The sequence below is a fragment of the Ruditapes philippinarum genome, unplaced genomic scaffold (genome assembly GCF_026571515.1).
Source record: "Ruditapes philippinarum isolate M1 unplaced genomic scaffold, ASM2657151v2 ctg1458_1_1_1_1, whole genome shotgun sequence".
In the NCBI taxonomy this organism is placed as follows: domain Eukaryota; kingdom Metazoa; phylum Mollusca; class Bivalvia; order Venerida; family Veneridae; genus Ruditapes; species Ruditapes philippinarum.
The window spans coordinates 75,058-102,548 of NW_026854856.1; the positions used below are offsets into that span (position 1 = coordinate 75,058).

Here is a 27,491-nt window from a genome sequence, read left to right on the forward strand (position 1 = left end):
TAATCCATTGAATCTACGATGCGAACTTTCCCTAGAAAATTCCGACTGGTGCATTGCCCCCAAAATACGTATATTTAGCTGTTCAAAAAAAAGGAAAATTTAATTTTGTTTTAAAATGAAATTAAACCCGGGGACTGAAGACCGAATTTCGGGCAATGTACACTCCCCCTGTTCGGGTCCATCAATACTAGGGGAGTCTCCTTTATATTTAAATTTCTCCGTATTGGGGTTTTTAAAAGAAACTTTTTTGTTGTGACATTTTCACAGCGGGAGAAGAAATGGGCCCCGTACGTATTTGCGGCATTTTCAAATCATCATCCAAAAGAAACAAACTCCAATTTACTAGTCCATCCCGAAATTTTTAAAATTTTTTCTTTGAAATTAAAAACAGGAAATTTATAACCCCCCGGTCCTAAAATTTCAAAAGCCAGACTTTTGAGGCTTAAAGTTATCACCCTGGTATGAAATTTGAAATATAATGCCTACAATTTAGGTGGCAAAAACAAAAATACATGTACCATATCGATCTGGCAAGTTCGAAAGACAAACAGAATGTGAAAACTTTTTCATTTTATATAGTCTTCTATTTTTCCTTGCAATGAAATAACCAAATGTTGGCCTTGGCCTGCACTTGTTGTGTTGCCACCTGCAGGTTAAGTGTTAAATCAATAATATTTTGTGTATCTATGCATGTATGTTATACATTATTATGTGGTGATTTTTTTTTTTTTATTATAGTTTTTACTTTTGTGTTCTATCATCCCAACATGTCCAGCCCCGGTGATTCGTGGGCAGTTACTGTCCATGCCCCCTAGCACCGGCTTAAGCAGAATTCAACATTTAGACTTGAAAATGGTGAAATTCTAATGTACAAACAATTTAGAAATAAGAATACGGGTACATAAACTGATAACAAAATTTGACTTACCTCATTTTCAATGGTATCAATCGTGAAATAATCATGTGTAAACCATGGCGCCTCATTTTCGTTTATTATCTGAATAATAACTACCCCAAATACAGCACTCTTTACATCACCAACAGTTATATTTAGAGCATAGTTTTTGTTTACTCCTACTAATGGATCTTCTGCATCAATTTCTGCATAGGTAAGGGAGAGCACTCCAGCTGAAAACAATGGGTTTTTTGTTAAAAGTGACATTTTATGCCCTCAATAAATCCATGGATTTATACTACATAAATCTGTGATAAATCTAAATGGTAAGAGAGCAGGAGAGAAGATTATTTAGATAAAAAAAAAATAACATGAAATCTTGCCAATATAAAAAAATAATCAGTAATCCACAAAACCAATGAACATTTCTATTCATTCAGAATGTATCTGTTTCACTAAATTCTTAAAAAGAGTGGGGCAGTTTTTTTTTATAATTTCGGTAGTTTTTATGTTGTATTACACAAATTTTTTAATCAAAAAATTTGGGCAATACCCTTAATTTCTGCCAAACTTTTGAAAAACTAACAACTCAATTTAAAAATTTAATAAAAATGGTAAATGTGCTAAACATTTTACCAATGGGGGATTTCCCAGATTAAAATAAAATTTTTTTTAGAAAAACCAATCTTTTCTTTTATAAGAAGATTAAAATTAAAATTTAAAGGGCATGTACTTTTCAAACTTTGACAAAACCCTTTTTAAATTTTGAATCTGTCTTACTTAAAAAAAATTAAAAAAAAAAATATCAAATTTTAAACAGTGCCCACCACGTCAGACCAGGGGATGCAGCTATCTTGGGCTCACTAAATACATGGCAGAATCTGTTTTTGCAGGCAAGTTTTAAAGGGGCAATTAAACCCAAAAAAAACTTTATTTTTATTTCAATCTGTCATCTGAAATCGCACCTGATCAAACAAAGACAGGACCAATATTTTGTATCGTAGGTCCCTCGATCAGTGTCCGCGTATTCAAACTTATACAGAAAAGTTCCTACAGCCGTGTTTTCTTTCAGCTGTATAGGGTGTACAGGCAAGTTGTTGATAACTATAGCATGATCCGCATCTACAGTAAAAAAAATCATAGAAAATTATACGTTCATCAACAGAACTTCAATTAACATTATGCTATAAGTATACTTAAGTAACATACAAAATTTCAATTTCAATCAAATCAGCATGCCCCCAGATTCCCGCTTATTTTCATAAAAATATTGAAAATGTATTTCCTAAGTAAAATATTGTAAAGTGAACAAAGAAAGTAATTTATACATTGTAAACCGCACTTACAATCCACGTAAATAACCAACAAGAGAAATACTTAAAATAGTCCTTACTGCATTAATCAGGCAGTAGAAATATGGTGATAATACTTCAAAATCAGTCATTAATCACACATAACCTGTAAATTATTACTTCACGCTTGTATCTATTTACTTTTCTTTAAAGCTACATTTAATAAATTTCATAAAAACAGAAATGGCGTCATTTTATTAATAAATTGGGTTTCATATCGACTCCAGATTTTATTTTGGTGTCAAGACAACCAAAATAAGTTTTATAAGCATAAAAAATGGGCAACCTCATTGCGGCGAAATCGGAAGTACAATAATAATTATTTCTGTTTGCATGAGAAACTCTGTCCTCGGTTCATCCGTACATCAATATTAAATCAACAAACATGACTATGTGCAGCAGTTCTAATCTAACGGTATATTTCCGGATTGTACTGGATGTTTTCATACAAATTTAATCCTTTTTATGAGATGATTACTTTTTTCTAAACCACAGGCCTAGTGCACCGTGAAGCTAAAACGGTTAAAGTGTGTTTGCACAAGAAAATCTCATATTTGCTGTGTTCCGGATAACAACTATAACAATGTGACGTAGCGCATACACGAGCTGATTATTGTCTTCATTTGCATGTTAAAATTCGTATACGAACTTTAGTGTTACCGTGGGGTTTTCCGTTTAAAATCCTAATTTAAGAACAGTATTTGATGAGATTTACAACATAACTGTTAAAAAGGTTTATGAAACTGTATAATGCTTGTTTGTTAGGCCGACGGCAAAATATTTTTACATATTTATTAATGTAACTTTAAATCTTAGTACATTTTTCATGGGTTTTTCTTGAACAATTTTGGGCTCTTCTGGTGGCATCCAGCTAATTAAAGAGTTGCAAGCACATTTTTACAAAACTTCAAAAACACCACACAAATTCTTTGGTAGGATAGCTGTCACAATAAAAAAACTAACTTGTTTATATGATACCAATGTAGTTAATTTTATGAAACTGACTAGATAATTTAGTGAAACTTTTCACCAATAAATACCGTGGTTATCACTTATAGCAAATTCAGATATAGCACACACTCGCATATAAGGAACACGTACACGTACACACGTGTAAGGACCCAATTTTCCTAGTTCAGATTCAGAAATCATATGAGATTGGAAGTCCCGTCACTTGCAAAGAAATGGTAATCCAGGAAAGATAATTAGATGGATTGACCATTTAGAGATGACTATCATTAAAAATGTGATAAAATCAGAGTAAAAACCAGAAAACCAAACAACAAAATGCGGCTAAGCAGCATGCTTCAAGATTCATTTTAATTTTCATAACATTTATGAAAATGTATTTAAAAGTAACATATTTTGAGATGAACAAAGAAAGTAAATTACTAATCACAAATGGCACTTACAATCTATGAAAATTACCAAAAAGAGGCCAATTTATGCAAAAAAAACAAACTAATAGTAATATGAAAAATTATCTCACCAAGGATAGAGATATGAAGATAGTTTGTGGTTGAATCCTCGCTAGCATCTGTAACAGTCACAGCGCAGTCAAACTGGTGTAGCGTGGATAATGTTACAAATCTTTTCAGCACAACATCACCATCTAGAAGAATATAAAAAATTTGATCATTAAGTATTCCAGCAACAAAAATGGATTTTACTAGAACGGCCACATACATTCCTTCTATAACTAATATCATCCTTGCCAAGAGTCAAATGCATTGTTCCAGATAAATATACTCTTATAATAACCCTATTGTCTTAAAGCGGCCTTCTAAAAGTTTGTTTGTTTGTTTGTTTTGGGTTTTACGTCACATCGACACAGTATAGGTCATATCGCGACGTTCCAGCTTTAATGGTGGAGGAAGACCTCAGGTGCCCTTCCGTGCATTATTTCAGGCACGAATGGGCACCTGAGTAGAACCACCGACATTCCGTAAGCTAGCTGGATTTCTAAAAGTTAAATATGTTATAAATCGTTTCATATAATTGTCAAATCGACAGAATTAAGGTGAAAAATGAAGTTTGCAGACCATAGAATACATTAACAATAAGGAAAACCCTTGATAGCACTACTCTACCAGTCCACTTTCTACATTTTACTTTAGTTAAGTGGACGATTTGTTTTGTCATGGTCACGCATAATGAATCGCTATCGTGACGCTGTTTTGAAGCAGGGTGAACAGTAATATGATACACTTTTGCAAGATAAAATTACTGAAATACTTAATTTGTAACAAAACACATATATTTTTTCAACAGATAATAAAAATTGAAAGGCACTTTAATCAAGTTGTTGCTTAATATCAAAAAGTAAATAACAAAATTAATTCAGTGTGAGATAAAGTGTACAAATAGCTCACTTTTTAGCATTCTAAATGTTGTGGTGTCTACAGAGCCATCAGAGGTACAACTCATAGTGAAGGTGATCACTTCATTCTCTGGATCTGTTGCCGTGACGACAAACACCGAGTCTCCGATAAATGCTGTCTCAGCATTTACAGTAACAGAAGCTGTAAAATCATTAAATAAATTTAAAAAAATTAGTTAGTTAGTGAATGAATGAATGAATGAATGAATGATTGAATGAATGAATGAATGAATGAATGAAGTGAATGAATGAATAGAGGGAGGGAGGGAAGAATGAAGGTACAAAGGAAGGTACAAAGAAAGGAACATACAAAAGAAGGAACATATGAGGAAAGGAAGGAAAGTACAAAGGAAGGAAGGGACAAAAGAAGAAAGAAACGAAAGAAAGGATGAAGGAAGGAAGGGACGAAGAAAGAAACAAAGGAACAAGCGAAAGTGCATCTCTTTAATACAATATGAATATAATTTTGATAATATTGACTAAAACAAGAGCTGTCGGTAGGACAGCACGCTCGACTATTCTAAGTGCTTGATAGTAAAAGAGCCATGATAATGTTAAATTTTCTAAGTTCCCAAAAGGTCTAATTTTTTTTATAAATTCATGTAATAAGCCTTGAAGAGAGTCTTATTATGCAGTATTGGCTTGACTATTAGGAAGGTAATGTTACAAGGGTGTTTTATTGAGTATAATAATACTAATTACCTATGAATACATAATATTGACAGAAAAGGTACAAAGGCTTTTTATTAAGATGTTTTATCAAGTAAATCACTGCTTTATTATTATGAATGCATAAAATTGTCCCCAAAAAGGCACAAACCCTTCAGTAGTTATGGAGATAACAGCTTACAAGCAAAACTTTACCATAAATTTCTAAGTTGAAAAAAGGGAGAAAAATCAGCCTAAATGCAAGATAGAATAATGGATCTTTGTCAGTGACCTACAATTATGACCCTAAATGCATATATGAAGTTTTAAATAAGTATCTTTAATAGTTATTGAGATATGTAAAACTTGCATGTAAACATTAACCTAAGAGACTAAGTAGAATAGGGGATATGAATCAGCCTTAATGCAAGATAGAGTTATGGAACTTGGTCAGTGACATACAATTATGACCCTCAAATTATGACCCTAAGTTCATGTGTAAAGTTTCATGTAAATATCTTTGAAGACCTTTAACCTTTAACCAAAATTTCTAAGTTTCAAAGGAGCAAATAATTCTGCAAATATTGCAGGCAGAGTTATGCAATTTTGCAAACTGATGTACATTGTTACTATCAAAAGTATTGTAAATTTCAATTGAATATCTCAAGCAATAATTGAGATATTTGACTTAACAAAAAACTTTAACCAAAAATTCTATGTTAAAAAGGGGCATAATTCTGTCAATATTGTAGGCAGAGTTATCCAACTTGTCAATCTGATGTACCTTGTTACTATAAATAAGTATTGTAAATTTCAATTGAACATCTCAAGCAATAATTGAGATATTTGACTTTACAAAAAACTTTAACAAAAATCTCTATGTTAAAAAGGGGCATAATTCTGCAAATATTGTAGGCAGAGATACCAACTTGTCAATGTGATGTACATTGTTACTATAAATAAGTATTGTAAGTTTCAACTGAATATCTCAAGCAATAATTGAGATATTTGACTTTACAAAAAACTTTAACCAAAATCTCTAAGTTAAAAAGGGGCATAATTCTGCAAATATTGTAGGCAGAGTTATCCAACTTGTCAATGTGATGTACATTGTTACTATAAATAAGTATTGTAAGTTTCAACTGAATATCTCAAGCAATAATTGAGATATTTGACTTTACAAAAAACTTTAACCAACGCAGACGCCGACGTGGACGCTGACGCCGACGCCGGGGCGACTACAATAGCTCTCATATTCTTCGAATAGTCGAGGTAAAAGTTAGGTTGTTCATATACTATTTTAGCTTTTAATTAAGTAAGAGAATTTCATTATTTACCATAAAGATTTGTAATGACTGGAGGTCGACTCTTTGTTAATCCAACTTGTATATTTGCTGTGTAAGTAGCTGTTGAAGTAACTTTATTTTCCACACAGACAACTGGTAGTGTATTATAGTTTAGTGGGGAATCATAGTCTAAACCAGGGTGCTCTACCACATAGAAGCCATATGCTGGAAGAATATACTAAATTTATATGTTGTTAGAAATATTCTACATTTAAATAAAAATATTCTAAATTTATATGTCAGAAATATTCTATATTTTACTGCTGTTTGAAATATCTTTTAAGAAATATTTTACATTTATATACAATTATACTGTTGTAAATATTCTACATTTATATGCTTTAAGAAATATTCTACATGTACATGCTGTAAGAAATATTCTACATGTATATGCTGTAAGAAATATTCTACATGTATATGCTGTAAGAAATATTCTACATGTATATGCTGTAAGAAATATTCTACATGTATATGCTGTAAGAAATATTCTACATGTATATGCTGTAAGAAATATTCTACATGTATATGCTGTAAGAAATATTCTACATGTATATGCTGTAAGAAATATTCTACATTTATATGCTGTAAGAAATATTCTACATGTATATGCTGTAAGAAAAATTCTACATTTATATGCTGTAAGAAATATTCTACATGTATATGCTGTAAGAAATATTCTACATGTATATGCTGTAAGAAAAATATTCTACATTTATATGCTGTAAGAAATATTCTACATTTATATGCTGTAAGAAATATTCTACATGTACATGCTGTAAGAAATATTCTACATTTATATGCTGTAAGAAATATTCTACATTTATATGCTGTAAGAAATATTCTACATTTATATGCTGTAAGAAATATTCTACATGTACATGCTGTAAGAAATATTCTACATTTATATGCTGTAAGAAATATTCTACATTTATATGCTGTAAGAAATATTCTACATTTATATGCTGTAAGAAATATTCTACATTTATATGCTGTAAGAAATATTCTACATTTATATGCTGTAAGAAATATTCTACATTTATATGCTGTAAGAAATATTCTACATGTATATGCTGTAAGAAATATTCTACATGTATATGCTGTAAGAAATATTCTACATTTATATGCTGTAAGAAATATTCTACATTTATATGCTGTAAGAAATATTCTACATGTACATGCTGTAAGAAATATTCTACATTTATATGCTGTAAGAAATATTCTACATGTATATGCTGTAAGAAATATTCTACATGTATATGCTGTAAGAAATATTCTACATTTATATGCTGTAAGAAATATTCTACATGTATATGCTGTAAGAAATATTCTACATGTATATGCTGTAAGAAATATTCTACCATGTATATGCTGTAAGAAATATTCTACATTTATATGCTGTAAGAAATATTCTACATGTATATGCTGTAAGAAATATTCTACATTTATATGCTTTAAGAAATATTCTACATGTATATGCTGTAAGAAATATTCTACATGTACATGCTGTAAGAAATATTCTACATGTATATGCTGTAAGAAATATTCTACATGTATATGCTGTAAGAAATATTCTACATTTATATGCTGTAAGAAATATTCTACATGTATATGCTGTAAGAAATATTCTACATTTATATGCTTTAAGAAATATTCTACATGTATATGCTGTAAGAAATATTCTACATGTACATGCTGTAAGAAATATTCTACATTTATATGCTGTAAGAAATATTCTACATTTATATGCTGTAAGAAATATTCTACATTTATATGCTGTAAGAAATATTCTACATGTATATGCTGTAAGAAAGAAATATTCTACATGTATATGCTGTAAGAAAAATATTCTACATTTATATGCTGTAAGAAATATTCTACATTTATATGCTGTAAGAAATATTCTACATTTATATGCTGTAAGAAATATTCTACATGTATATGCTGTAAGAAAAATATTCTACATTTTTATGCTGTAAGAAATATTCTACATTTATATGCTGTAAGAAATATTCTACATGTACATGCTGTAAGAAATAGTCTACATTTATATGCTGTAAGAAATATTCTACATTTATATGCTGTAAGAAATATTCTACATTTATATGCTGTAAGAAATATTCTACATGTACATGCTGTAAGAAATATTCTACATTTATATGCTGTAAGAAATATTCTACATTTATATGCTGTAAGAAATATTCTACATTTATATGCTGTAAGAAATATTCTACATTTATATTGCTGTAAGAAATATTCTACATGTATATGCTGTAAGAAATATTCTACATGTATATGCTGTAAGAAATATTCTACATTTATATGCTGTAAGAAATATTCTACATGTATATGCTGTAAGAAATATTCTACATTTATATGCTTTAAGAAATATTCTACATGTATATGCTGTAAGAAATATTCTACATGTACATGCTGTAAGAAATATTCTACATTTATATGCTGTAAGAAATATTCTACATTTATATGCTGTAAGAAATATTCTACATGTATATGCTGTAAGAAATATTCTACATTTATATGCTGTAAGAAATATTCTACATGTACATGCTGTAAGAAATATTCTACATTTCTATGCTGTAAGAAATATTCTACATTTATATGCTGTAAGAAATATTCTACATGTATATGCTGTAAGAAATATTCTACATTTCTATGCTGTAAGAAATATTCTACATTTATATGCTGTAAGAAATATTCTACATTTATATGCTGTAAGAAATATTCTACATTTATATGCTGTAAGAAATATTCTACACTTATATGCTGTAAGAAATATTCTACATGTATATGCTGTAAGAAATATTCTACATTTATATGCTGTAAGAAATATTCTACATGTACATGCTGTTAAGAAATATTCTACATTTCTATGCTGTAAGAAATATTCTACATTTATATGCTGTAAGAAATATTCTACATGTATATGCTGTAAGAAATATTCTACATTTCTATGCTGTAAGAAATATTCTACATTTATATGCTGTAAGAAATATTCTACATTATATGCTGTAAGAAATATTCTACATTTATATGCTGTAAGAAATATTCTACACTTATATGCTGTAAGAAATATTCTACATGTATATGCTGTAAGAAATATTCTACATTTATATGCTGTAAGAAATATTCTACATGTATATGCTGTAAGAAATATTCTACATGTATATGCTCTAAGAAATATTCTACATGTACATGCTGTAAGAAATATTCTACATGTATATGCTGTAAGAAATATTCTACATTTATATGCTGTAAGAAATATTCTACATGTATATGCTGTAAGAAATATTCTACATTTATATGCTGTAAGAAATATTCTACATTTATATGCTGTAAGAAATATTCTACATTTATATGCTGTAAGAAATATTCTACATTTATATGCTGTAAGAAATATTCTACATTTATATGCTGTAAGAAATATTCTACATTTATATGCTGTAAGAAATATTCTACATGTATATGCTGTAAGAAATATTCTACATGTATATGCTGTAAGAAATATTCTACATTTATATGCTGTAAGAAATATTCTACATGTATATGCTGTAAGAAATATTCTACATGTATATGCTGTAAGAAATATTCTACATTTATATGCTGTAAGAAATATTCTACATGTATATGCTGTAAGAAATATTCTACATTTATATGCTGTAAGAAATATTCTACATGTATATGCTGTAAGAAATATTCTACATTTATATGCTGTAAGAAATATTCTACATGTATATGCTGTAAGAAATATTTCTACATGTATATGCTGTAAGAAATATTCTACATTTATATGCTGTAAGAAATATTTCTACATGCATATGCTGTAAGAAATATTCTACATTTATATGCTGTAAGAAATATTCTACATGTATATGCTGTAAGAAATATTCTACATGTATATGCTGTAAGAAATATTCTACATTTATATGCTGTAAGAAATATTCTACATGTATATGCTGTAAGAAATATTCTACATTTATATGCTGTTAAGAAAAATTCTACATTTATATGCTGTAAGAAATATTCTACATTTATATGCTGTAAGAAATAGTCTACATTTATATGCTGTAAGAAATATTCTACATTTATATGCTGTAAGAAATATTCTACATGTATATGCTGTAAGAAATATTCTACATTTATATGCTGTAAGAAATATTCTACATGTATATGCTGTAAGAAATATTCTACATGTATATGCTGTAAGAAATATTCTACATTTATATGCTGTAAGAAATATTCTACATGTATATGCTGTAAGAAATATTCTACATGTATATGCTGTAAGAAATATTCTACATGTACATGCTGTAAGAAATATTCTACATTTACATGCAGTTAAATATATTCTACATTTATATTCTGTGTGACATATTCCACCTTTATCTACTGAAAGAAAATAGACACATTTATATGCTTAAAAAATAATTTACATTTACATGCTGAAAAAATATAGTACATATATCTAAGCTAAAATTATATACATGTGTATTCTACATATATATGCTGCAAACATATATACATATATATATCCCTCAAATGCTGTTTTAAATATTCCACAGTTATAAAAATGTAAGAAATATAATTCAATATAGACATGATTCCAAGCATCTACCAGACAAAAATTGATCATTCTGTAGTGTGGCTGGCACACAAAACATGATAGAAATATGAAACTACTTTGGATCCAGTTTGGTGCAGGATCTTCAATTTCTTAACTTTTCCTTATGGTTTATACAGAATTTACTTTAGTTTGATTGTGTAAGAAGCTATAAGCTTATAGACACACTTTCAAATCCATCCCTGGAACCATCCAGTACTGAGCAATGAGTGTGGGGTTTCTTGCTCAAGGAAACAACAACTTGACCCTGACTGAGTTTGGACCTATACGGCTAGCAATCATTAGATTACTAGTCTGCCTTATTAACCACTCGGCCATGCTACAACTTTTCCTTTTCTGGACTGATCTGACTATAACTCTGTCTGAAAATCGATTAAACCCATCCGAGAGGTTGTTTTCCTTTGTCACAGCAATTTTTGAAAAGAAATACAGACATGCTTACTGGCATTCAAGATAACTGGTATTAGTAATCTGTTAAAAAGAATTTATAGCAAAATCATATAATATTACGAACTTACATTCTGTGGTCAAAGCTTTCAACATGAACGGATAGCTTGTATCCCAGTTAGAATAACAGTACCACTGATCTGAGGGGTCTGTCACCGTCACTGTATGTAGTAACGTCTGGGTCGAACTTGTCTCAGATATTGTAAACGTAGCATCCAGATTATCAATCACTAGATCCTGTCAATAAAAATGAGCCGTGTCATGACAAAATACATAATGGGTTTGCGACCAGCATGGATCCAGACCAGCCTGCGCATCAGCACAGTCTGATCAGGATCCATGCTGTTCGCTATCAGTTTCTTTACTTGTTATAGAGTATGTAAGCGAACAGCATGGATCCTGATCAGACTGCGCGGATGCGCAGGCTGGTCTGGATCCATGCTGGTCGCAAACCCATTATGTTGGTTTTGTCGTGACGCGGCTCAATTATACTTCAATGACAAGAATCATTCTGCCATGTTAATTAAACTTCATGTACATATTGCAAAAGGATTATTCATTCTTGAGTTAGAGATTTGATTTGTATGTAACTGAAGCAGTAGTTCGGAGATCAGTTTATATTATATTATTATATGATCTAAATATATCTGCAATCTCATTGGTCCAAACAGTAGTCAACAGAACTTTTTATAAAATCATATTTACTGGGTGTAGTATCATATTCACTGGCTGAATTGGATTTTCCCAGTCTAAAAATAGATTGAGACTCATATTCAATGATCATACACCGTAGACTGCTAAGTATGCATGTTACTTAAAAAATAATTGTTGCTTTTTGTTCTTTATGGCATATTTCTCGATTAAAATATCAATACATTACCATTTTACTTAAAGGCTACACCGCAATGTTGAGTATAAACTTGAATTACTTTTGTATGCGCAGCGTTCGCGAAGTCGTTGCACGCTTTACACGTGCATCTTTTTTCCCGCGCTTCAACGAGGCAAAATTTGTACATGTATATAAGGGTGTACTTTTTGTGATTTTTTTTATTTCTTAGCCTATTCATATAATAAAACAATTATTGACTAGTGAGCCATTGAATATGATGTGATATTCACCGGCAGAAAGTCATATTGACCTCGGCTATCGCCTCGGTCAATATGTCATCTGCCGGTGAATATCACATCATATTCAATGGCTCACTAGTCAATAATTGTATAATATCTCACACCAAGTCTTGATTTATATTCTGCTATACAGCCATTATGTGACATGAAAGGTTACATTATCAGTTATGTCACATGTTAATGTCACAATTACTTAAGATACAATTTGAAAGCTCTAAAGATAATAACAAGGATCTTGCAACCAACATATCATATATAAGTCAAAATGATGTGAAACCCCTATCAAATATCAAAGAACAGAAGTTAAAGTGACATTATGCTCATATTTTCATAGTAAAGGTGAGCTGAATTGACTTAATATTTCAAAAGATTGATTGTTTGAATGGTGTTTGACCAACAGTTTATATTTGAAAATGTTTTGGATAAAATTTAAAATCTGCCTAAAATATAAAAAAACTGCCCCACACTTTTATAAACTGAAGGTAACTGTTAGGTAAATTCTAAAAGATATTTACAGAAATTTCGTTTGGATCAGGGGGTTATTTATTGTCTATGTGATGTAAATTATCAAATTAAAAGGAATTAAAGCAAAATGAAAATTTATTTATACTCTTACCTGTTCACTCACTATATACATGAAAAAATTATAATAATTATTATAATGATGCAGAGAAAGATCATATTGAACATTTGACAATACATGTATATAAGTCTGGTTAAACTACATGAACATGGAGACTGTATAATTTGAGCCACGTCATGACAAAACCAACATAATGGGTTTGCAACTGGCATGGATACAGACCAGCTTGCACCTCCACGCAGTCTGATCAGGATCCATGCTGTTTGCTATCAGTTTTTCAACTTGAAAAGAGTTTGTAAGCAAACAGCATGGATCCTGATCAGACAGCGCGGATGTGCAGGCTGGTATGGATCCATGCTGGTCGCAAACGCTTTATGTTGGTTTTGTCATCACACGGCTCATTTTATACTGGGTGACTTATGACAATTAAGTCATTATCGCATTGATTTCAAAGTATAAATTTTAACAAATTTTATTATTGCAGACATTGAGAGTGAATTAGAACCCAACCAGTATAGAGCCTGGTCAGAATGCATGGATGTACAGGCTGACCTGGCTTAATACTGATTGTAAAAGGCAAGACATCATTTGCAAAACAATAAAGCAGTTATTTTGACTTACTATTAACTTGACTGACACTGTCACAGACGCAGTTGCTGTTTTATAACACAGATCGTACATGGCAAACTTTAAAACATCATCCCTCGGTCTGTATGCTGTATTTGCTGACACATAGCCTTTTAAAATATAGTTAGTTAAAATAGATTAAAAATAACAAAGAAAAACCAATAATTGGCTGATTATGCTTACAAAAAAGAAACGAAATAATTTAATTGCAAAGTCTTTATGACCAGTGCAGAACCTGGCCGGGCATCTGTCATATACCATGCAATGTTGGCTCAGCAATTTTCACTTTTTTTTTCACTACTTAATAAATCTTAAAATTGATAATAGATTGTTTTGTTTTAAAATACAAGATTTCTTGTTAACTGACAATAGCTGTGTATATAAAACTATATAAAAATTACGATTATCAAATGAAGAGCTACATTATAAATGTGCAGTATTACAAACAGGAAATATATAGCTTAATAAAAATGTTACATGTATATGGTCATGCATAAACAGTTTGCCATATAATCCTTGTCCTGCATCTTTGGTTACATAAAAGAAATATATAGCTTAAATAAAGACCTCTGACAGGTAATATGGTCAACAATGTTCCATATTATCTATGTCCTGCATCTTTGGTTATATAATGCTTACTGCTATGCTTGGCCATATAACCTGTCCAAAAAGTAGGGCTGGGAATGAATAAGGAATTGGATGTTTTAATATTCGTTTTCCATATTCGAATATATTCGAATATTCGTTTTTACAACATTTGTTCCGATATTTCTCTTTGACGTATACGTATCAGAAATTGATTGCGTCGAATAGTACTATACTACTTTAAAATGCTTAGAATAATCGGCGATTAAAAAGAATTTTATTGCTATGTCAAAGTTTATTTTATTTTATATATTGTAAATCGAGATATATGTTTACTTTTGAAATAAATTCATAATTTGATTGTCTTTTGTACGGTAAACCTGACCGCTGTCTTATCAACGGGATGTAACTCGCGTGACTTGACTGACAGTAATATGAATCATCGTAGCCTCTAAGCCCCAAAAACACATAATTATATTGAAACTTAATTTTTTTATAAATTTAGATAAATTTCAAAATATTCTTAAGTATAACGCAGTAAATATCACACGGTGTCTAATGTCTACGGAATAAATATATTCTGACGGAATTTAGACACTTCCCATGCTTTCATAACGCGCCGATTACGTAATGCGTGCCGATTTATTCTTATTCACAAAATTTAAGACAATTATTGATAAATCGGAAAGATTATAACACAGAAAACAATAAATAAGATAATTAAAATCGGAAAAATTTACATTATAAACTGTTAAACAGGTAAATTGCAAACTGTGAAACGAGTGCCCTTTTGATCAACTAGACCCCAAAGTTTTCACAGTTAATTGGCGATATTTGTTGACACGCGTCATACAAACATTTGAACACCTGGTCAAGGGAATGGAAAAGGTTTAATTTACGATCTTAATAGAAATTTGAAAGTAATGACAAAAAATAAAACATTTCTCCTTTTTTTCGAATATTCGTATTCGTTTTTCAATGTTCGAATATTCCGTAGTGTTTTGAATATTCGAATATTCGAATATAATTCCCGGCCCTACCAAAAAGCAATATGAAAATACAAATATAACCTGATGGGATATCTGTAGTATAGTAAGTAGATGTCTCGTACGGTACAACAATCAAAGACCGGTTATCCATGTGGTCAGTGTCCTGATACGTTATTCTACCTATTGTATCTCCATTGTTTATATAGTCAGGCACTGTCATATCACTCACATCAAATGTTGGGTTGGTGGCTGAAAAAAAAATCTAAAACGTAATTGTCACTTTTCAACCCGGCCCTCCCCCCTTTTTTGAGGCCTCAAACAGTGAAAAAATGCCCTATTTAGATCCCAAACAATGTTTCTCGTTTGAGAAATGTTGATAAAAAAGGTACATCAAAGGGTTACCAGAAGGGTAAGGGTCAATCGTAATAGTGATTTTTGGCAATTTTGAGACGTCCCCCGTTGCCAATGTAACAGGAAATTTAAGATTGAGCATGCTGTTACAGAGACTATGGTCCAGTCAACATTTGTGCAAACTTTTATCAGTATTGAAGCATTTTTCATAGTTCCATAGCAGTTTAAATTTGTAACAGGAGGCTTTTCAATGAAAATGGCATTTTCACAATATGCTCATGAAGGAAAGGGTTAAGCATACCAATGATAAAATAAATCATAATTTTGGACTCAAAATACGCAACCTTATGGTTGTACATGTACATATAGACTGATTGATTACTTTGTTGATTGGTTGATTGAGTGAATGATTAAATGAATGAATAGATGAATGATTGAGCAAATGATTGAATAAATAAGATCATGATGTAATGTGCATTATCTTTGACAATAAATATAGAATTTTTTTTTCTATATTCAGAAGAGTTCTAGCCTTCAATTTTGTGCACCCTGGGAAAAAACTTCTTTCAAAATTGTGTCTGCTCCCAATCTATTGGTAAATATATTGATAGGTGGCGCCACACCACCTGTATAACACCATGTCAGCTTGCAGATCTTACTTACAGCTGTACAAGTCTGCTTAATTTGAGATTTTTACGATTCTGAATGACTTTAACTGAGAATGGGAAGTTTTAAAAGACCAAGACCAAGCTAGTGTATTACCCAAAGTAAGAAAGTAAGGTGAAAGTATTTTGTATACAATGTAAAACATACATGTTTCATAGATGGCTTGTAAAGCATATAGTCTGTCATTATAGGCCTCAACTTCACTCCAGTCATACGTATCACCTGGGTACAAATCTCCCACATTTTTACGACGGAAAAGATTCTCCAGTGTGCTGTCAGTACGACCTCTTTCCATATACATTATCGTCTCGTTGCCTTGATTATGCCTGGAAATTTCAACAAAAAGAAAATTATATTTACCAAAGAAATATACAAATTGAATATTCTTTAAAGATCCTGTAACTCAAATTTTTTATGGTTTTTGTCATAAATATAATGCTCAAATGAAGATTTATCAATATTGTACCAAATTTACATATTCATGTTAATAAAGGGAGGTTACAAAATTGGAAATTTATTTTCCATAAAGTCCAAGTCAAATTTTTCAATAAGAAATGAATGCATATGTTTTAATTTTAATGATTATAATAATAATGCGGAAAAATATTTGCAGTACATATTTTACATATTCTTCTATGTTTGAAAAATGTTTTTAAGCATAATTATATACATATATAATATGTGGTAACAACCTTTAAAGTACAACAGGATCTTTAATCATTTTGTTCACTTATTTTTCTACTTTATTCTATACATACAAATTATTTACATTCATTCCAGTACATGAATTTCCAAATTAATTATGTTATTTAACAGAGCACTCTACAATATGAAAATAATATACTGAATATCATGTTCTTTTCACAAGTACCTAACCTAATGCAATGAATATCGCAGAGAAAAAAAATCGCTAAATTTTTCCTTCAATTCAATATGGGGATTTTGCTAGATTCTAGAACAATATTTTCTGCTTTAGATTTGCTACCCAGTTAATTTATTAGATACAAAACATTCAAAAATATTTTCGACTGGCGACAGTCAACCAAAATTTATAATATTTTATACTCAACATTAAAATGTACTAACCAGCCAACAAAGTCTCCGTATCGTACTAGAATTTTATCATAATCATTGATGGGGCATGTTGTTAACTGATTTGCATCTGAAACAGAAAAGTAACAGAATATAAATTATTGTTTATGATTTTTTTCTTTCAATTTTCAGGTTGAATTTAATGTAAAACCTTCTCTGTTATGGTCACATTAGTATTTTCTAATTTTTACTACTGGAAGATAACCCTATAATTATTCTCCTCTTATATTATATTCTCTATAGTAAAGCTGACCATGCTATCTTGTTGAACTGTGGTCACCAAATGTGACTTGCTATTGCCACCTCCTTACTGTTGACTGACAAACTACTAATATTTACCATAGGGTAAAGTTTAACATTTTTCAATTTCTTTTCCTATATGCATGTAAAAATGATTTATTTCTGCATCACTGTTAACTCTGGGAACTATAACTTGTTTTTACTTGTAGAGGAAAACCCATCTGCAAGCCAGTTGAAAATTAATGCTTCCTCAAATAAACTCAATTGTGCTAAGAGAGATTTTAACTTACAGTGGCATGCTGCAACGAGAATATAACTTTTAAACCCTCTGTAAAAACTTACTTGTAATTTGACAATAGTTTTCTCCGATCATTTCATAGACGGCTGTATCAGTTCGTCTCCATACCTGTAACTGGATCGTTCCAGTTTTACCAGCCCACAGTTTCCATTCTTTGATTTTCCCACAACATTTAAACATATACTTGAAGTTCTCGCACACATATGAGAAAGCTGAAAGTGCAAGAGATAATATATGTGCATATCAGCATAAAAATCATAAAAGGAATATATTGTCACCTTAGTGGAGTAATGAGTTATGCCCTTCTAAATGTATAAGAGTTAACCAGTTATTGCTCTTATATGACAATATGTGCAAAATAAATCATTAAGAAGAAAGTTATTAAAAAATTCATTGCACGTCATAGAGTTTCACTCTATGTATTTTTCAATGAATTTTAAGACACATAGACACAGCAAAATCAAAAGGAGTCTACTACTGTAAATAGACAATGGGCCAACAATGTTTCATGAGCAAATGCTTATTACATGTACTTCTCCAGTTATTGATCCAATAAGGATTTAAAACTTGTGTGTCACAGTGACCTTGACCTTTGACCAATGATCTCAAAATCTATAGGGAACATCTACTGCCCCTGGATAATGTCTCTACTCAGTTTAACAAAGTAATGCTTAAAAACAGTGTGTCACAGTGACCTTGACTTTTGGCCAAATGATTCAAAATCAATATGTCCTTACTAAGTTTAACAAAGTAATGCTGAAAATCAGTGTGACACAGTGACCTTGACCTTTTACCAAATGATCTCAAAATCCTAGGGAGCGTAATGTCTCAACTCAGTTTAACATAGTAATGCTTATTCCTTTTTAAGTTATTTACAGGACAAGGATTATAATTATAGGATCACTTGGATCTTGACCTTTGACCTAATGACCTGAAAATTAGAAGGGGTTATCTACTTGTAATGACCAACTCCCACACTAAATTTTAGACTATAAACCAAATTGTTCTCTTGCTTTTGGCCAGAAAAGCATTCGGTGGTCAAAATCACTGAGTGGCATTGACCTGTGACAAATTGACCTCAGAATCAATAGGGGTCATCATCAAGAGATGACCAACCTTAACACTAATTTTAAGTACTGTAGTAAAGTGTCCTCTAGTTATTGGTCAGACATGCTTCAATGGTAAAGGTCATAGTGACAAAAGGTAAGTATTGAAGAGTTTTTAAACGATGCATTTCCTGTTACTTATCTATATAACATATGTTGTTTTAATGAGATATAAGATAGATAATTTTGAAATTATCATAAAGGGAGATAATTAAAAATAAGTATGGTAAAATTATTGTTCTTTGACAAAGCACTTCCTCTTATTGGTCTCTATGATTGTTCAAAGTATTGATTCAATTCCTTCAATTCTTTTCAAGTTATTCTCAGGACAAGAGTGTGACAGACAGACGGACATGTGCTTGTAATGATATAAGGGGCTATTTATTTTGTACATTTCCTTTGCTTAATAAAGGGTCATTCATTTGCCCTTTAGTCTATTGGTAAGGAATGAACTCTATGGTTCTTTATTGTTCTGTTTACAGTTAGATGGCTCTCTATTTTAGTGCAGACAGACAGACAGACAAACAAGGCACAGACTATATCTTCTTAGGAGCAAAAAAAAAAATTTAAAAGGCACACACATATTTTTTTTTAAGTTTTAAGGTGGTACATCAAGACCTTTTTGCTATAAGAGCAGGCTATGTAAAATGGAGCACTATCTCCACTTTTAGAAAATTTAAAACCAAAACTGAGGCAAAGTTTGAAAGCACATAATTTTTGTGTCTATATATATAGTCCAGTTGTTTAAACAAGAGCTGTCCGTAAGACAGCGCGCTCGACTTTTTTAGTGCTTGCCTATAATACAAAACATTGACAGTTAAGGGCCATAATTCAAATAAAATCTTTGACAGAATTACCTTCTCCTGGACATGTTTGGGAATCATGATTGTAAACAAGTATTCCAACTTTCAAATTAATATCTCAAACAGTTCAGTCAAAAAGTGGACTGGTACTAAAAACTTAACCAAGATTCTAAGTCGATAAAAGGCCTTAATTTTTAAAACAAATCCTTGACAGAGTTACCTTCTCTTGCGTACAGATGGGGGTAATGATGTGAAATAGCATTAAAAGTTTCAAAGCAATATCTCAAAGGGTTAAGGCAATAAGTGGATTTTACCCATATTCAATGTATTTTCTAAGTCAAAAAGGGGCATAATTCTGTCAAAAACCTTGACAGAGTTATGTCCTCTTGTCTGTTGATGAAGGTCGTGATGGTAAACAAGTATGGTCAGTTTCAAAGCAATACCTCCAATGGTTTTGAAATAAAGTGAGGTGGTACAAAAAACTTAACCAAGATTCTAAGTCGATAAAAGGCCTTAATTTTTAAAACAAATCCTTGACAGAGTTACCTTCTCTTGCGTACAGATGGGGGTAATGATGTGAAATAGCATTAAAAGTTTCAAAGCAATATCTCAAAGGGTTAAGGCAATAAGTGGATTTTACCCATATTCAATGTATTTTCTAAGTCAAAAAGGGGCATAATTCTGTCAAAAACCTTGACAGAGTTATGTCCTCTTGTCTGTTGATGAAGGTCGTGATGGTAAACAAGTATGGTCAGTTTCAAAGCAATACCTCCAATGGTTTTGAAATAAAGTGAGGTGGTACAAAAAACTTAACCAAGCTCAATACACTTTCTAAGTGAAAAAAGGGCCATAATTCTGTCAAAAACCTTGACAGAGTTATGTACTCTTGTCTGTAGATGGAGGTTATGATGGTGAACAAGTATGGTAAGTTTCAAAGCCATACTTGTAATACTTCTGAAATAAAGTGGGGTGGTACGAAAAACTTAACCAAGGTGTGACGCCAACGCTAACGCTAACGCCGACGCCGACGCCGACGCCGGGGCGAGTAGGATAGCTCCCCTTTTCATAGAAAAGTCGAGCTAAAAATTAACATTTATTGAACAATTATGGTGGCTGATTTGTGCCGTTTGTGTTTTTACTCTGCGACCCTCGGGGTTGAAATTTGAGAATTAACAACTTAAAATGGCAGGGACATGGAGCTAAAAACCGCTTATTAGCGGGGCCCAGAGTGCAGTTTAATAAAAGGGAGCCTGGAGCGAGATCTAAGGAATAAAACAGTGGCAGAGTGAAGAGAGGTTTAATAAAATTAAACTGGCCTTGTCAATTCTTGACTTTTCGGCACAAAATCAGCCACCATAAACAATATCTTGTTTCATACCCAAGTTATTGTCTAGACCTGTTAAACTGCCAGAAATGGCGTTGGGGTCTACACCGACATCTGATTTCTCTGACATACAAGTAAGATCATCATAATTGCCCTCTGTAATATATACAAAGCAAGATAATATCTTGAAAAAAAATACATTGTAGCATTGTCGTTACATACATGTGAACTTTATTTGATGATCAAGTAGGAGATTTTTCTTCAAATAGATGGAGATTTAGAATTTGTAATAAAAAAGAAGGTGATTTCTTTCATTTGTGAAAATACCCCTTATTTTAAACAAAAATCTTTGAAAATATGGCTGCAGAAAGTGGGAGTTTCCCGCTAAAAGTGGGAGAGTTCACATGTATGTTGTTAGCTCAATTGGTAGAGTATTGAACAATAATTCTAATGACCTAGGTTTGATTCCTTGCCAGGGCACGTTCACTTTCTTTGTTTACTGATCATGAGATCCTTTCTACGGTCAAATGCACTGTACCACTGCTCTCCACATACAGCTGTAATATATATTCTTTGCAAATTTGAAGGTAAACAAGAGCCATGTCAACATGGCCATCCCCCGCCGAATGTGTTTGCTCATTGGAAGAATGTATATGTAGTAGAGCAGAATAATTCCATTTTAAGAGGTCTTTTGGTAATGAAAACTGATGGCTATCGTGATTACAGATTTGAAACCTATGTGAATACTGATGGCTGAAAATAACAAGGGGCAATAACTGAAAAATAATGCAGGGTAGGTTATCATCCTTGTGTGCTGCATCCCTCCTCAGTAAAATCTATCCACCTATGAAGTTTCAAGTTGATACTTCAAATACTTTTTGAGAAAAAAATTGAATTGAAAAATTAAGTATGAAAAATAACAAAGGGCAATAACTCAAAAATTATAAAAGGTACAGTTATCATTCTTGTGCAGTGCACACCTCCTGAGTGAGATCTATGCACCTGTGAAGTTTCATTTTGATATCTCAAAGGCTTTTTGAGTTATGCTCTGGACAAAAATTAATTTTGAAAAATAACAAAGGGCAATAACTCAAAAATAATGCAGGGCAGAGTTATCATTCTTTAGCACTGCATTCCTCCTCAATGAGATCCATCCACCTATGAAGTTTCAAGATGATACCTCAAATACTTTTTCAGATAAGCTCTGGACAAAATAGCATGAAAAAAACAACAAAGGGCAATAACTCAAAAATTGTATAGGGAAGAGTTATCATTCTTGCGCACACTCATTTCTCCCTCAATAAGATCTATCCTTCTATGACATTTCATGTTGATATCTCAAACATTTTTTTGAGTTATGCTCCACTCAGGTGAAAAATTAGGTATGAAAAATAACAAAGGGCAATAACTCAAAAATTATGAAAGGAAGAGTTATCATTCTTGTGCACTGCACACCTCCTGAGTGAGATCTATGCACCTATGAAGTTTCATGTTAATATCTCATAGGCTTTTGGAGTTATGCTCTGGACAAAAATCAATTTTGAAAAATAACAAAGGGCAATAACTCAAAAATCATGCAAGGTAGAGTTATCATTCTTGTGCACTGCACTCCTCCTCAATGAGGTCTATCCACCTATGAAGTTTCAAGTTGATAACTCAAATACTTTTAGAGATATGCTCCGGACAAAAATTTCGGACGGAAGGACGGACGGACGGAAGGACGGAAGGTCGGACGGACAGACGGACGGAGACTATTACTATATCCTCCGCCGAAAATTTTCGGCGGGGGATAATAAACTGCCTGACAGCCTGCCTATAAATGATGAACAGGCTGAACTGTGCTGTGACTTACTGCCTTGATTCGGAGGGTAAATTACAAAACCACAATCACTTGAACAAATCAAAGCGCAGAAGGCACTGAATTTGTTTGGGTCTCAGAATGTCAGAAAGGTGAAGGTTGTGAGATTATAAACCAATTTGTTTTTGTAAAGTGCCACCAGTGCTTTCCAGCGTTTTAATTGTAGTTAATTGGCTTTAAGACTAATTGCAACACTGATATTCAATTCAATGTTTATTAAACTTAAATAATTTAAAAAAAAGAAGGTTTGCCTTCCTGGATTTTAACTCCAGACCGCTCGGCCATGGTTATAATGTAAAAGGCCTAAAGAAAACCATATTATTTTAAATTAGGGTTTGTAACCCTTATTATTTCGATGCTAACTTTTGTTAAACACAGATGTTAATAATCATGAAGCTTACTATAAGCACGTTTATCTATAAATAATAAAACAATATTAGAAATCTTCGACCATCCGGGAATCATTTTGCTTGAAAATTAATTCGCATGTCATTTGACCATCTTCACCCATTGATCTCCCCTGAATTTTTTCGGCGTTAGTGTACATATAAAGGAAAGTAACCGCTTCAAAAAAGCGGCCTACTTTCGGCATTTGCAATTAACAGCATCAGACTCTGAAATTTCGCTACCATTATATGTTTGGCAAAAACATATGCTGATCTCATACTTGGGATAGCTTTCATTCAAAGCATTACGATTATTCTCTATGTACTAACCTTAAAAATGTGTCATATTGATGAAATTTTTTTTAAATTTTGACAATTTGTTTCGTAATCCTTGTAAATCTGAACTGTTGATAAATTAATTATAATTTTTCATATGGTTTTATAAAATTTGATGAGTATAATTTGCTATAGATCAAATGCGCATGCTGGTCTGAATCCATGCTGGTCGCAAACCCATTATGTTGGTTTTGTTGTGGCGTGGCTCAAATATCGGAATTGTCATGGACAAATTTTGCATGCCCAATCGACTGCCCAATTGACTGCACCTGGTCCCTGAATTACAAATCTGATAACTTTTCCCTATTGTGCACAGCAGGCATACCTGTAAAGTATCTCCATCAGGACTTGACAAAATGCCATTTTGCTCTATGGATTCGATTTTATACTTAAAAAAAAGCAAAAGAACAAAATTCCTCAGAAATAATCTGCTTATCCTTATCTCTTGCAAAATGTTCATGATAACATTATAATACATTCTAAGACAAAAGTTTCAAAAGTTTCAAAACATACTTCTTAAAATGATAAAAAAAAAAACTCACCTTCTAATAACGTGTTTACTGTCCCAGGATTCAGAACCGTACATACAATCCAGATGTGAAATATCAAAAGTTGTCTTCCCATGATTACTGCCACAGTTAACTTCCCTTCCTCACAGTAGTCTTAATCTGTACCATATATAACATGTATCTGTTACTTAGATAAGGCAATTCTTATATTTGTACCAAAAAAAGAAAAGTTCTGCATTGTACCTTGTTCATTATGATCAATATGCTTATGCACCAAAAATGGATATGCACACCATAACCTTGTCTGTCTGTACAGGGTTGGCAAAATATGATTTTGAATTACTTTTCTGTTGTTATTGAAGGCAATTTTTGGGGTGTCTGTGGCCGAGTGGTTAAGATCGTTGTCTCTTTAAACCACTTGCCCTCCACCAATGAGGATTCGAGTCCTGACAGGGACTTTGGATTCTTTCATCTGAGGAAGTTATCCACTTAGCTTACAGAACATCGGTGGTTCTACTCAGGTGCCCATTCATACCTGAAATAATGCACAGAAGAGCACCTGAGGTCTTCCTCCACCAGTAACGCTGGAACGTCGCAGTGAGATATAATTTCATATCTCATTTCACACCCAAGACACCACTTAGCTCCTCCTTACATCATCAACGTAGCGAGATCTATTTTACATATCCACTCCCTACAGTATCCTCTTCTCACCTTCACTCCCATAGTTGAGTGTAAGTCATTTAATCCTATTCCATCTGCCAAACACCCTTCTCACCTTCACCCATAGTGAGGTATCATTTATCCTATTCCACTCCCAACACCCTTGTCCCCTTCAACCATAGCGAGATATTATTTATCTCATATTCCATTCCCAACACCCTTCTCCCCTTCATCCATAGCAAGATATTATTCATCTCATTCCATTCCCAACAGACCCTTCACCCATCCTTTTCTATTCATCTTATCAATTTTTCAGGTACATTAAAGTAGAATTTTGAAATTCAGCAGGAGATAATAACCCCTCATAGAGTCCCTTTCGCCCGAGCCTGGAGGCCTTTTCAGAACCAAGCCCTCATTCATCTATACACACAATCAACCCCTTCCACACTCCTCATTATACATTTTATCAGCGATTCAGTTACCCAAAGTAGAATTTTCAACTGTCTGGTTAGCTCAATAAGGTAGAACATTGGACTGTGAATCGGGCAACCTGGGTTTGATTACCAGAAGTGCATGTCACTTTTGTTGCGATTGATCATGAAATCCTTTTTACTGTCACTTGCACTGTACCTCTGTTCTGGCATGTGCAGATGTTATTAGTTTCTTGCGATAGTGAAGGCAACTAGTACTGGTAAACTTCTGAAGAGACTGCCCATGTGGTGGCTAAACTGTGATTTGGTTAATTTAATGTGGCTTACTGCCATGATATGGAGTGAAATCTACCAAAATCACAGCTCTGGTAAATTTAATGTGGCTTACTGCAATAATATGGAGTGAAATCTACCAAAATCACATCATAACCTAGGTAGAATTCTATATTCAGGATAACCTCTGCCCTAATACTCCCAACACCCTCTTTCCCTCCCCAACCCTACCTCCATATATTTTTTTCCCAATACAATAATAGCCAATAAATTTTGTTTTTAATTAAGTTTGTCCTTAATGAGTAAAAAAATAATTAAACTATTAAACTTAGAACAAGGAAGCAATTAAAACTAACTTCCATAAGAGAGGCTTCATGAATAATTGAAAGCATACCAATTAAAATGCCAGAGTAATTATCTCCAAATTTTATTTCCTTTAACTAGCCGACTTTAAGAAAACGATTAGTATTCCACAATCAATAATTAAGCTTTTATGGGGGTTATTTTACTGTCAATGTAAAGAACTGAGACAAAAGACAATGGTGAATTATTTACTTTTGAAAATCAATGTTCCATGACAGTGAAAATTATAATGGTTTAAAGAAAGTAAATTTTGTAGTGCTTCAATACCCTACTACTGTAAATGTAGATAGCTTAAACAATATACTTTTTTCTTCCAAATTTTGATCTAAAAGCATATTTTATAGATTTTTTCTTAAATCTTGATAGAAAACGATTTTTTTCTTCAAATTCAAAAGTAAGAATAACATTGATTTATTAAACTTAAATAGAAACCTGCACCTCCTATAGACTTAAATGTGCTATAATTTTATAGACAAGCAAATTCATTGAATTTATATCCCCCACCGAGTACTGGTTATTATTAACACAACAACTGAAGACATAAGGCTTTATTTATATATTAATCATGGCATAAACAGTTATATTCTTTGAACTTGATAAATATTCAGGGCAATAACAGAGCCATAACTTTGTGTTAAATAGTAAAATCTGGAAATGCCAATGAGATGTATGCATACTACATAACTAATCAAGGGCCATAAATCTGAGTTATAAGTATCTGACTGGAACAAGGCGACTATATGCACATCTCCTCTTAGTATCCCATAAAGTTTCATTGAATTCCAGCCAGTAGAAGCAGAGAAGTAGCGAGGAAACAAATATTTTTCTATATGGATACTGCATAACTAATCAAGGGCCATGACTCTGAGTTAAAGTGTCTGACTGGAACAAGCCGACGATATGCGCATCTCCTCTTGGTATTGAAGGTTCCCATAAAGTTTCGTTGAATTCCAGCCAGTAGTTGCAGAATAGTAGCGCGGAAAAGATTTTTACTCCATATGCATACTGCATAACTAATCAAGGGCCATAACTCTGAGTTAAAGTGTCTGACCGGAACAAGCCGACGATATGCGCATCTCCTCTTGGTATTGAAGGTTCCCATAAAGTTTCGTTGAATTCCAGCCAGTAGTTGCAGAGAAGTAGTGCGGAAATGATTTTTACTCTATATGCATACTA

General features: G+C 32.2%; 1 protein-coding gene across 1 annotated transcript; it reads right to left on the reverse strand.

Annotated features, from left to right (window-relative positions):
• Positions 1–583: 583 nt before the first annotated feature.
• On the reverse strand, positions 584–26,488 carry LOC132741318 (uncharacterized). The gene is made up of 15 exons (XM_060729450.1): positions 26,347–26,488; positions 24,619–24,744; positions 21,551–21,652; positions 18,308–18,475; positions 17,720–17,795; positions 16,781–16,959; positions 15,698–15,865; positions 14,037–14,152; positions 11,776–11,941; positions 6,613–6,786; positions 4,620–4,769; positions 3,737–3,859; positions 1,871–2,017; positions 929–1,128; positions 584–646 (listed from the first exon to the last, which is right to left on the reverse strand). Exons 2-15 carry the CDS (start codon positions 24,698–24,700, stop codon positions 584–586), a joined length of 1,914 nt encoding a protein of 637 aa, XP_060585433.1. The 5' UTR covers positions 24,701–24,744; positions 26,347–26,488.
• Between the last annotated feature and the right edge of the window lie 1,003 nt (positions 26,489–27,491).